General features: G+C 35.9%; 1 protein-coding gene across 1 annotated transcript in view; it reads right to left on the reverse strand.

Annotated features, from left to right (window-relative positions):
• Positions 1–12,009, reverse strand: part of OSBPL11 (oxysterol binding protein like 11) — a 96,139-nt gene that overhangs the window by 20,624 nt on the left and 63,506 nt on the right. The window contains exons 9-10 of the mRNA XM_020893630.2: positions 10,610–11,108; positions 7,639–7,825 (exon numbers count right to left, since the gene is read on the reverse strand). Coding sequence (XP_020749289.2) covers positions 7,639–7,825; positions 10,610–11,108 — 686 coding nt within the window. The remainder of the gene's footprint in view (positions 1–7,638; positions 7,826–10,609; positions 11,109–12,009) is intronic.

Raw genomic sequence — 12,009 nt, forward strand, 5'->3', positions numbered from 1 at the left:
GAGGGATAGGGCGGAGAGGGAGGTAAGAGGGGGGACCGGGATGGGGAATACATGTAAATCCATGGCTAATTCATTTCAATGTATGACAAAAACCACTGCAATGATGTAAAGTAATTAGCCTCCAACTAATAAAAATAAATGGGAAAAAAAATAATAGAAACAACTATTATTGTTAAACAACTCATTTTCTTATTACGAGAAAAAAAAAGAACAAAGTACATCATGTGAAATCCCAGGCTGGATGACTCACAAGCTGGAATCAAGATGGCTGGGAGAAATATCAACAACCTTAGATATGCAGGTGATACCACTCTAATGGTAGAAAGTAAAGAGGAACTAAAGAGCCTCTTGATGAGGGTGAAAGAATGAAATGAAAAAATTGGCTTAAAACTCAACATTCAAACAGCTAAGATCATGGCATATGGTCCCAAAACTTCATGGCAAACAGATGGGGAAAAGTGGAAACAGTGACAGATTTTATTTTCTTGGGCTGCAAAATCACTGTGGACTGTGACTGCAGCCATGAAATTAAAAGATGCTCGCTCCTTGGAAGAAAAGCTATGATAACCTAGACAGCGTATTAAAAAGCAGAGACCTCACTTTGCCGACAAAGGTCCATATATGGACTGTGGAAGTGTAGTCAAAGCTATGGTTTTTCTGTAGTCATGTATGGACGTGAGAGTTGGACCATAAAGAAGACTGAGTACCAAAGAATTGATGTTTTCAAACTGTGAGGCTAGAGAAGACTCTTTAGGATCCCTTGGACAGCAAGGAGATCAAACAAGTCAATCCTAACAGAAACCAACCCTGAGTATTCACTGGAAGGACTGATGTTGAAGCTGAAGTTCCAATACTTTCGCGACCTGATGTGAAAAGCCAACTTGTTGGAAAAGACCCTGGTGCTGGGAAAGACTGAGGGCAAGAGGAGAAGGGTCAACAGAGGATGAGATAGTTAGATGGCATCACCAACTCAATGGACACAAGTTTGAGGAAACCCTGGGAGACAGAGAAGGACAGGAAAGCCTGGTGTGCTACAGTTCATGGGGCCACAAAGAGTCAGACACAACTCAGCAACTGAAAAACAAAAGCTTCTTGAAGGCAGGAGTTTTTATCTTTTCTATATCTTCAGTGTGCAGTTAGCGGACACAATCTTAATGACATTATACCACTACATATATTTAAAAAGGGAAAATAGGATCAGGATATGGAAAAGGGCATGAGGAACAGTTAACTAGGCCTGTTTGGCTTCATCAGAGATAGCTGTGGAAAATGAGGGAGTAAGGAAAGGCAAGTGGAAGACAATATATTTATACCAAATGCAGACAGCAGATAATGTGTCTGCTTGACTGCAGATAGCAGTAAAAAACTAGGCTATGTCTGAGGAGGGAAGCATGGCTAATACAAAAGAGAGCCCAAGTTAAAATATTCTGTAAAATCAAAGAAGAAAAGATATCAAATAGAGAAACCTGTTTCTAATATTAATCTTTTAAATGAGAAATTAAGTGAAATCATTGGTTTTAAGGGAAATCACAATGGAAAAAATGAGGAAACTCTAGAGTCAACCAAAAGTATACTTACAGGTAACAAAAAGACCCAATGCTTATGGCCTTGTGGACCCATTAAAAGGTATGAAAGGAGAAGAGAAGCCAACTTAAGCAAAAAATTAAAAGAAATAAGATGGCAAATAAATGACTGATCATTAACAAACCAAGGATATCTACCTAAAATTATCAGAAATCTTTAAAAAGTCAAAGTATGAACACCAGGTATCAAAAGCCAGTAAGGCTTTTGAAATTCTTGGTTTTGGATACTCCGTCCCTCTTAGGAACCCAGATGTCAAGATAAGAGAAGCCCAAGTAATGTGGAAAGGCCACATGCAGTCCCCCTGAATTACAGCCCCAGCTGAGGCCCTGGTCAACAGCCAGCTCTCCTCCTTCCCATGTGACTGAGCTGCTTTCGATACTCAGCTGGCTCAAGCCCGTAGGTAACTGAAGCCACAATCAAGACCCAACTACAACCACATGAAAGATGCCATGTGAGAATCACCTAACTGAGCACAGCCAACCCACAGAACTGTAAAGATAATAATAAATTGCTGTTTAAGCACTAAATTTTAGAGAGGTTTATTACAAGCGATAGATAACTAGGTCATCATCCAAAGTTATCTTAGATATACTGGCTTCCACTGTACCAGTCTGTTACTCCTTGAAGTCTGTTCATTCTGAATGCCTAACTGGTCTCTCAACTTCTAATGTCCCCTCACACACCACTAATCTAATCTTTATCTGCCACCAAATTGATCTTTATTGATGGGAAGCATATCACTTCCAGATACAACATTGCTCATATTGGATTCTTTTCAAAAAATGTATAACCTGAACCTAAAATAAAAAACAAACCCAAATTAAAGAAAGGCATTTTATAAAACCGGCCTGTATTGTTCAAAAATGTCAATGTCATAAGTGACAAAGAAAGGCTGAAGAAATATTGCCAATTAAATGAGACTAAAGGGATATAACAAGAAAATGTAATGCATGATCCTGAGTCAGGAGAGAATACATCGCTAATTATTAGGCCAATTAAAAAAAATTTAATACGGATTATACATTAGATAATGGTATTGTATCAATTTACATTTCCTGAATTTGACAACATTCATGGTTATGTTGGTTTCCCTGGTGGTTAGACAGGAAAGAATCTGCCTGCGATGCAGGACACCCAGGTTCAATCCCTGGGTTGTGAAGATCCCCTGGAGAAGGGAATGGCTACCCGGTCCAGTATTCTTGCCTGGAGAATATCATGGCCAGAGTGATTATGTAAGAGCATTTTCCTGTTCTTGGGAAACTCTGGCTAAAATACATGGGGTAAACTGTCATGATGTTTTTCACTCTCAAATGTTTCAGGAATAATAATAATAATAAAACAACAATGACAATAAAGTATGTGTGTATAAATATATAGAGATTTTGCTAAGGCTGTTGAAACAAAATGTTACCAACTGGAAATGTAGGCAAAGGGGACATGAGAATTTTTATAACTCTTGTGGGTTTGAAATGATTACAAAAGAAGAGATAAAAATAAGTAAAATAAACAAAATGTATCATTAAATGTTTGAAAGTTTCATTGGCTCCCACTGCCTTCAGAATAAATATTGAATTTGTCAACAAAAATATCACTAAAGATAATATGATAGGAATTTTAAATCATAAAAGGAAGCCTGAATGTGCCCTATCTCTTAATGTCCCTCTAACTTTTAAAATAGATTCTGTATCAACAAAATTGTGGCTACAAAGTAGTTAAATAAATCAAACTATTTTTTGTGTAGAAGGGCTATGAAAACTACATACAGAGAAAAAGGAACTATAGAATTGGCCACTTTTCCTCCCACTTGCCAACCTGAATCCCAATCCCGTAGATTTACTTTCTGGAGCTGCCCTTGGAGATTCAGCCATTGGTGGGCGTCAGGCTTGTCAGCACATCTCTGCTTTGTGTGTTTATTGCCTGCTCCCAGAGGGAATACTGAGTGAGACAGACAACAGCTGAATTTTTAAAAATGCAGATACAGGAAGTCAAAGGACATGACTATGGGCTTCATCAGCAAGAGTGGGTATTGCTGAGTGTTAGTTTACAGAGCAGAGAAGCCTTATGATAAATAATAATGATTTCAAAAGAAGTCCACAGTCATTATTTACTCATTATAGACATGGGAGAACTCACCCTGGAGAAAAACCTTTATTAGTCATTCATGTTAGATGGCACAAGAGAAAACAAAAAAGAGGAAAATTATATGAATACAAATGCTATGAAGCAACTCTCTATAATCATTCACTACTTAAACCACACAAAAGAGTCCATACCAAAACCCTGTATGAATGCGATCTGTGTGGGAAAGTCTTTCATCACTACTTGCTCAGGAAATACGAGATAATTTACACTGGAGAAGGACCTTACAAACGTAGTAATTGTAGTAAATGGCCAGTAAATATAGAGTTTAGCCAGAGCTCTACCTTAACTGACATCAGAGAACTCTTAGGAGGAAATGCTATTTTTGAAATCAACGTAGGAGACCCTTTAGCTGGAGGTCTGGCCTCAATGTACAGAAGACAACCCATATTGGGGAGTAATCCTGCATACATAATGAATGGGAAGAAGTCTTTAACAGGAGACTCTTGAGTACCAGAAAATTCATAGAGCAGATACAAGTTCAATTAAATGAATGTGGGAAATTCTTTATTCATTGAGCAACACTTGTAAAACGTGAGAATTCACTGAAGAACAACAGTTCGAATAATATGAATAAAAGAAAGTTTTCAATAACTATCTATTAAAAACCTTATAATATTAAATATCTCTCCCTGGAGGAATTCTATGCATACAGTCAATGTGTAGGTGTAACTCTCAATTTATTAAACATGAAAAGAGTGCACAACAGCTGTTTTTAAACTTCTGAAAGGTTATCCTAGAGGAAAAAGGGAGTATCAATTGTACAAAGCTCCAAAAATAGCAAGTCCAAGGGCTCATATAGAAGTTAACCAATAGCAGATCAAAACATCATTGGGAAAAGCTATAATCTGACAGGGTGGACAAAACTGTAACTTTAAGAAGAAAGAAACTCACACTTACTATATTTCTCTCACATTATATACAAAAATAAACTCAAAATGACTTAAAGACCTAAAGCTATAAAACTTCTAGAGAAGAATATAGGAGAAACACTTTTTAACATAACTTGTAGCAATATTTTCTTGGATAAGTACAAGAAACAAAAGCAAAAATAAATGAATGGGAACTAATTAAATTTAAAAGCTTTAGCACAGCAAATGAAACCATCAACAAAATGAAAAGAAAAACTATGGAATGTGAGAAAATATCTGAAAATTATTTGATCAATAAGGGGTTGACACCACAACACTGTATAGCAATTAGCCTCCAATAAAAACGGCGGGGGGGGGGGGGGGGGGGGGTTTTAACATCCAAAATACACAAACACCTCATACAACTCAGTATCAAAAAAAGCCAAACAACCCAATCAAAAAATGGGCAAAACACCTAAATAGACAGTTTTCCAAAGATGGCATATAGATGGCTAACATGAACATGAAAAGATGCTCAATACTGCTAACCATTAGAGAAATGCAAATCAAAAAACAGTAAGATATTACCTCACCCTTGTCAGAATCACTATCATATCAGAAAGTCTCCAAGTATCCAAAGAAACACAAACAAAAAAACCCCAGAAGAATAACTAAGTGAAGTGGAGACAGGCAATCTACTGAAAAAAGAATTCAGAGTAAAGACAGTAAAGATGACCCAAGACCTCAGAAAAAGAAGAGAGGCACAGACTAAGAAGATAGAAGAAATGTTTAACAAAGAGCTGGAAGATATAAAGGACTAACAGAGCTGAACAACACAATCACTGAAATGAAAAATACACTAGAAGGACTCAATAGCAGAACAAATGAGGCAGAAGCACAGATAAGTGAGCTGGAAGATCACTGCTGCAGAACAGAATAAAGATAAAATAATGAAAAGAAATGAAGGCAGTTTAAGAGACCTCTAGGACAACATTACATGCACCAACATTCGCATAATAGAGGTCCCAGAAGGAGAAGGGTCCCAGAAGAGAACAGGGCTTCCCTGGTGGTTCAGACAGTACAGAATCCGCCTGCAATACAGGAGACCTGGGTTCGATCCCTAGGTTGGGAAGATTCCCTAGAGGAGGGCATGGCAATCCACTCCAGTATTCTTGCCTGGAGAATCCCCAGGGACAGAGGAACCTGGTGGGGTCACAAAGAGTCAGACATGACAGTGACTAAACACAGCACAACACAGAAGGAGAAGAAAAAGAAAAGGCCTGAGAAAATACTTGAGAAAAGGCCTGAGAAAATACTTGAAGAGATTACAGTTGAATACTTCCCTAATATGGGAAAGGAAATACTCATCCAAGTCCAGGAAGCCCAGACAGCCCCATACAGGATAAACCCAAGGAGGAACACACTGAGATACATATTAATCAAACTGACAAAAATTAAAGACAAAGAGAAAATATGAAAAGCAACAAGAGAAAAGCAACAAATAACATTCAAGGGAATCTCAATATGTTTATCAGCAAATTTTTTCCAGTAGAAGCTCTGCAAGCCAGGATATATTGTACCTCTGCAGGCATAATACATTAAAGTGATGAGAAGGAAAAACCTACAGTCAAGAAAACTCTACCGAGCAAGGCTCTTGTTCAGAGCTTTACAGAAAAGCAAAGGCTAAGAGTATTCAGTACCACCAAATCAGCTTTACAATAATTGCTGAAGGAACTTCTCTAGGCAGAAAAGAAAAGGCCAAAACTAGAAACAAACAAAAAAAATTATGAATGGGAAAGTGAAAGTGAAAGTCACTCAGTCGTGTCCAACTCTTTCGGACCCCATGAACTACGGGATTCTCCAGGCCAGAATACTGGAGTGGGTAGCCATTCCCTTCTCCAGGGGATCTTCCGAACCCAGGTCTCCCACATTGCAGGTGGATTCTTTACCAGCTGAGCCACCAGGGAAGTTATGAACGGGAAAGCTCACCAGTAAACATACAGGAACAGCAGGAAATCATCCACAAAATGTGAACCACAATAATACCTTCTCTGAGGATAAAGGACAACTATTCTGATAATCTCCAGTGGTTCTGTTTGAGTGATTCTTTTTTTCTTTTTAATTCTGTGCTTCAGTATTTTGAAATTCGTATTTTTTAAGGACCATTCAATGCCTGGGAATCAATAAATCTTTCCACTTCTAAGACTGTTCAGTCCCAGCTGTCTGGTGAAGAAGTAAAACAGCTAATACACACTGAAAATTTCACACATGACCGAAGCTAGTGCATTCTGGTATAACCATGTAAGAAAATTTTTTGCAACAATAAAGTCAAATTTTCATTCCTTACAACCCAACAATTCCACTCCTAGGTATCTATCAAACATAAATTCATGCATTCACTAATGTTCTATTTGAAATGGCCCAAAATCATCTTACATACTTTTATATGTTATTGTTCAATACAAACTGTAGAAAAAGAAAACTATCTGTACTTCAGAATAATCAGAATAGACATCAAAAGTTAAAACAGAGAGTATTCTTTTGAGGATCCTGTTAGAAAACTTGTCTTCATGAAGTTGGATGATCTGGACGAGTGCTAAAGAGACCAACAAGCCATTAAAGGAGTATAATAACTGTCCCATTCCTAAATGCAATCAGAACAAAGCCATTATTCAGTATTGGTGCCTGAAGATACTGACTTCCATCATTGTGCTTCTTGAATTATTCTTTATAGATTAGTAGATATATTTTCTTCCTAATTTGTAGCAGTATTACCTCTACTGAAGTCTCGGTCCAAGTCTGAATCCCTTTAAAAGCAGAAATTGGACCAGAAACAACATACCATTTGTTAGGAGTTCTAGTTTATTAGAGTAGATAGATCTGTTACTATTTTTAAAATCAGATCATAATTTTCAAAATTCCTTCAAAGATGAAATATATTTAAAAAAAAACCATGAATAGAAATCCAACCCCATTTCACAAAAAACAAAGCAGAAAATGAATGAGTTCTAATACAAGATTAAACTGACAGCCTAAGAGCCAGATATCACTAAAATATTCTTACCGGTGCAGTTTGCCACCATAAAACGGCTTAGTATGAAAAGTGATGCTGGCGGAGTACCCAGTTTTTGCACAGTTGACATTGACTTTGCCACCCAGTTCTACCCAAGGAACAGTTAAAATTGACCGGGCATATGCACAAGGCAGAGAAAACGTATACTCTTCTCCATGCTCCAGTAGACTGAGGATACCTGAATGTGAAAACATGAAGGTGGATAATACGTTTAAAAAGCAACAAAAAAAGATAGCTATGTAAAATCCCTATTAGGATTTTCTTCTGCCTGGTAAAAGAAATCATAATTTTGCTTAATTTTCTTTTCGCTTTGCATGAAATTGGCTTCATTTACAATTACATTTGACAACAATTCACGCTAACAGTTAATCAAGGTTACTTTCACTATGACTTTATTATCCCTTTGGGGTTCAAGGAACAAAATTCCCTCTAATGCTCCTAAAAATAAAATAAAACTTCAAGTCGGAATTTAAGTCCATGCTAGACTGTTTCATCATAAGACCTGATCTTTAGCTAGTATTAATAACTTTTAAAGTATCTTTTAGAATAACTAAATATCTAACATAACATAGACCTTAATCTCAAACGACATGGGGGGAGTTCTTCATTCTATTCTATGCATATTAAGATAGAAAAAAGTTATTTTATGATATAAACTAATGTCACCATAATAATTTTGCTTGCCAAATTCTGAAATATTTAAGGCAAAGCTACAAGAGTTAGAAATGGCAGTTTTCAAACAATATTCTAATGGGGCTTGTTCTATATTAAATGATAGTATATTAAAAGATGACTTTAAAAAACATATGAGAGTTACAAGGAAAAAAAGGGAATTACATTAATGAATAATCAATCTATCACAGATGATTAAGAGACACTGAGGAGACTTGAGCTAATTACATTACTAACCTAAGCTCATTACCTAGTTCACCATCAAAATAAACACCAAACTGGATATGTACTGCTAGTTTGAACTCTGAGGGTATCTCTCTCTTAATAAATGCTCATGAAGTACTGTGTTCTTAATGTTCACAAAAAAGGGCAAAAATTATATTTTCATATAGTCAAATTTTTAGGACACACAAATAGACTGAGTTCTAAAGCAATCTACATAAAGCAACAGCAACTACTTTTTGTATTGTTCTTAGTAGTTTTTGCAAAGGGCAATAATAAATTGAACCACAGGAAAAGAAACATGGTTTTGTATATATTTATATATAATGGGAGCTATCAGAGACATACATATAACATACTTGGTTATTCAAGTATTTGACAATAACTGGATTAATTCTAAGTTGGAAAGGACATCATGTTCTTTTCTAAAAACATTTGGCCTTACAAACTGGATTCAGGATCTTTTATGTCTAGGAATATAGTTAGCATGAGTTAACATTCATTATGGAATTTAAGGTCCAAGAAATATGTAATTAGTGAACAGGAAAATAAGACTAGCTAGGATAACTGAAATTCAAAGAATTCTAAAATCTCATTTATCTAATAATTAAACACATTTTCCTCCTACTTTAAAGAAAATCAGAACTACTAACAGGAGCAAAATAAACTGTCAGAAGTTCCATTCTCTGATTTAATTTACCTTCTGTTGAGGGTGCCAAAGGTAATTTATTTTTTAAAAGGCAAATCTATGAATATATAACCAGCACTTAAATAATAATAAAAAAATATCAATACCACCTTCTCATTTAACATGTGGCTAAGATATTAATGCTTTTCCTCATTTCTTGAGGTATTTCCTTTCTTAGAGTGGGAGAAGCTACCAGATACTTTCTGTCTCATGAACTGGTAAGAGTAACTGCCCTTGGGGAGAGTGTGCCAAAGAATGAGGGTCTAAATCTGACTATGCCTTAATTTCTATGATTCTGGACACACTCCATCACTACCAGACTTCAGGTTTTTCATCTCTAAAACAAGTAAACTGCTTTGTGAAGAGCCTAAGGTTAATGTGATATACCTTATAACTGGAGTGAGCCAACTCTTTTTTTTTTTTTAAACTAATACAATATCTTACTATGTTATAAAAAATTTAATTAGTTTGAAACATTACTTGGAAACTGACTCATAGCACAATAGGTGTTAAAGATGAGGAATGCCTGTAAGGGGAATAAAATATTTTCTTCAGGGCTAAAACAACACAATCTCAAAATGTTAGGGTCCCAGGCTTAACTGCACCATGCTTACAGTGTCAGCTTATATTTACAACAAATTTTCTTATGCACACAAGTGTTCCTCTGACATTAAAATGGCAGAGTTTCTTCCTGCCATTATATTTTCATCAACTCTGAAAAGATTTCTGTGGAGACTTATCTGTTGTTGTTAATCTGTTTTTTGTATTCTTAGCCAAAAAACACTGTATTTAATTGTTATAATAATTTGTGCTGGAGTAGATTTAAAGGTTGGCAGTATATTTTTAAATATTTTATGACTATTTCCTGTGATATATAAAAGACACAGACACAGATTTGCCTAGAAAATATTTCTTGAGTGCTGTTTATAAGAAAAACATGTTTTATGTTTAAAGCATTATCAATAACTTGAGGAAATATTCACTGCAAAAAAAGAAGACACAACTACATAGAGAGAATCCTAATTTTATAAAACTGAAAGTATGAACATACACACATAGAAAAAACACAAAATACTAGCTAAATTTATCTATCTCTGAATGGAGGGATTAGACATACTTTTTCTCCTTGACACTTTTCTAAGTTTACTAAATTTTCTATAATAAAAATAATTTACATTTAAAATCAGGAAAAAAATTGCAAAAAATTTTTATTTGATAGATTCACCCTCTCCCCTCTACCAACATTCTGAAACATACTAGGAATTAGGGGGAAAAGTATTACACATACAGTTCAAATTTACAGTTGATATTTATCTAGCTTCCCCCAATTTAAGGTTATAGTTTGATATGAGAAATTGGAGAATAATTTTTTCTACTTACCTTCCCCAACCATTGTCACGCCTATCGACATGCCTAAGAATTTGCTCTTAGTCCAGACGTGTGCATTTACACACATCTTCCTCTCTGCACATTCTGCATAAAATCCTGAGACTGGAGGATGATGGGAAACCTGCTCGGCAACAAATCTGACCATGTAACAGTCTGAACCCATCTGGTTCAAAGCCTCCTCTGATGGAGGTGCATGATTTGTGATGGCCTGGGTAGAAGAGCTGTTAATGACACTGGATGCTACCTCGCTTTTGGGCATCCTCCAGGAACAGTGAAACGTTTCTCCAATGATAGGATTGTATGGTTTCTTAGCAATGGCTCCCTTACGGCCTTCATGAAATGAGGTAAGGTAGTACTCAACAAAACGAATCATCCTGTCCTCAGCTGTAGTTCCATTAGTGATGGCTATAAATAGGTCTGGATGAGACATAAAGTCTGCATACATTTCCAACAAGGAACGCTTCTCTAGGATAAATGTAGGAAGCACCACCTAAAACAACAACAATAACAACAACAAATCAACAAAAGAGGGCAGTACAAAAAAACAGTAATAAATACTTTCAGAGAATTGAGATGATATTATACACATGAAACAAGAATGCTTTTTGAAAAAGAAAATTCAGAAAAAATTAAAACATGATAGGAAAAATTAAAATTTAAGAGAAGGGTTAGAAGATAAAGGTGATGACCTTCCTGGTCCAGTCCTCTATTCTCCTAAGAGATTTCTGCTTCTTTCAAGTCTGTTTCTTTATTTTGGTCTTTATATTCCTAATTAGAGGTCTTCTCAAAAAACTGATACATCTGTAGAGAATGATTATTTCCCCGAAAATATTTCATTCTAGATGGGTATTAAAAGCAGAGTCACAAAAGAAAAGTAATTTGTCTCAGTAAAAAATAAGCCTGCTATACTTTGAGGAAATCAAAATTGAAAAAGACACATGTACCCCAATGTGCATTGCAACACCATTTACAAGAGCTAGGACATGGATGCAACCTAGATGTCTATCAACAATCGGGTGGAGAGGGAGGTGGGAGGGGGGATCGGGATGGGGAATACATGTAACTCCATGGCTGATACATGTCAATGTATGACAAAACCCACTGCAATGTTGTGAAGTAATTAGCCTCCAACTAATAAAAATAAATGAAAAAAAAAAAAAACTAACAGATGAATGGATAAAGAAGTTGTGGTACATATATACAATGGAATATTACTCAGCCATAAAAGGGGATGCATCTGAGTCAGTTCTAATGAGGCAGACGAACCCGGAGCTTATTATACAGAGTGAAGTAAGTCAGAAAGAGAAAAACATGGTATATTAATGCATATACATGGAATCTAGAAAGATGGTACTGGTGAACCCAGTCATGGGCAGCAGTGGACACGCAGA

This window comes from Odocoileus virginianus, chromosome 4, assembly GCF_023699985.2.
Source record: "Odocoileus virginianus isolate 20LAN1187 ecotype Illinois chromosome 4, Ovbor_1.2, whole genome shotgun sequence".
NCBI lineage: Eukaryota > Metazoa > Chordata > Mammalia > Artiodactyla > Cervidae > Odocoileus > Odocoileus virginianus.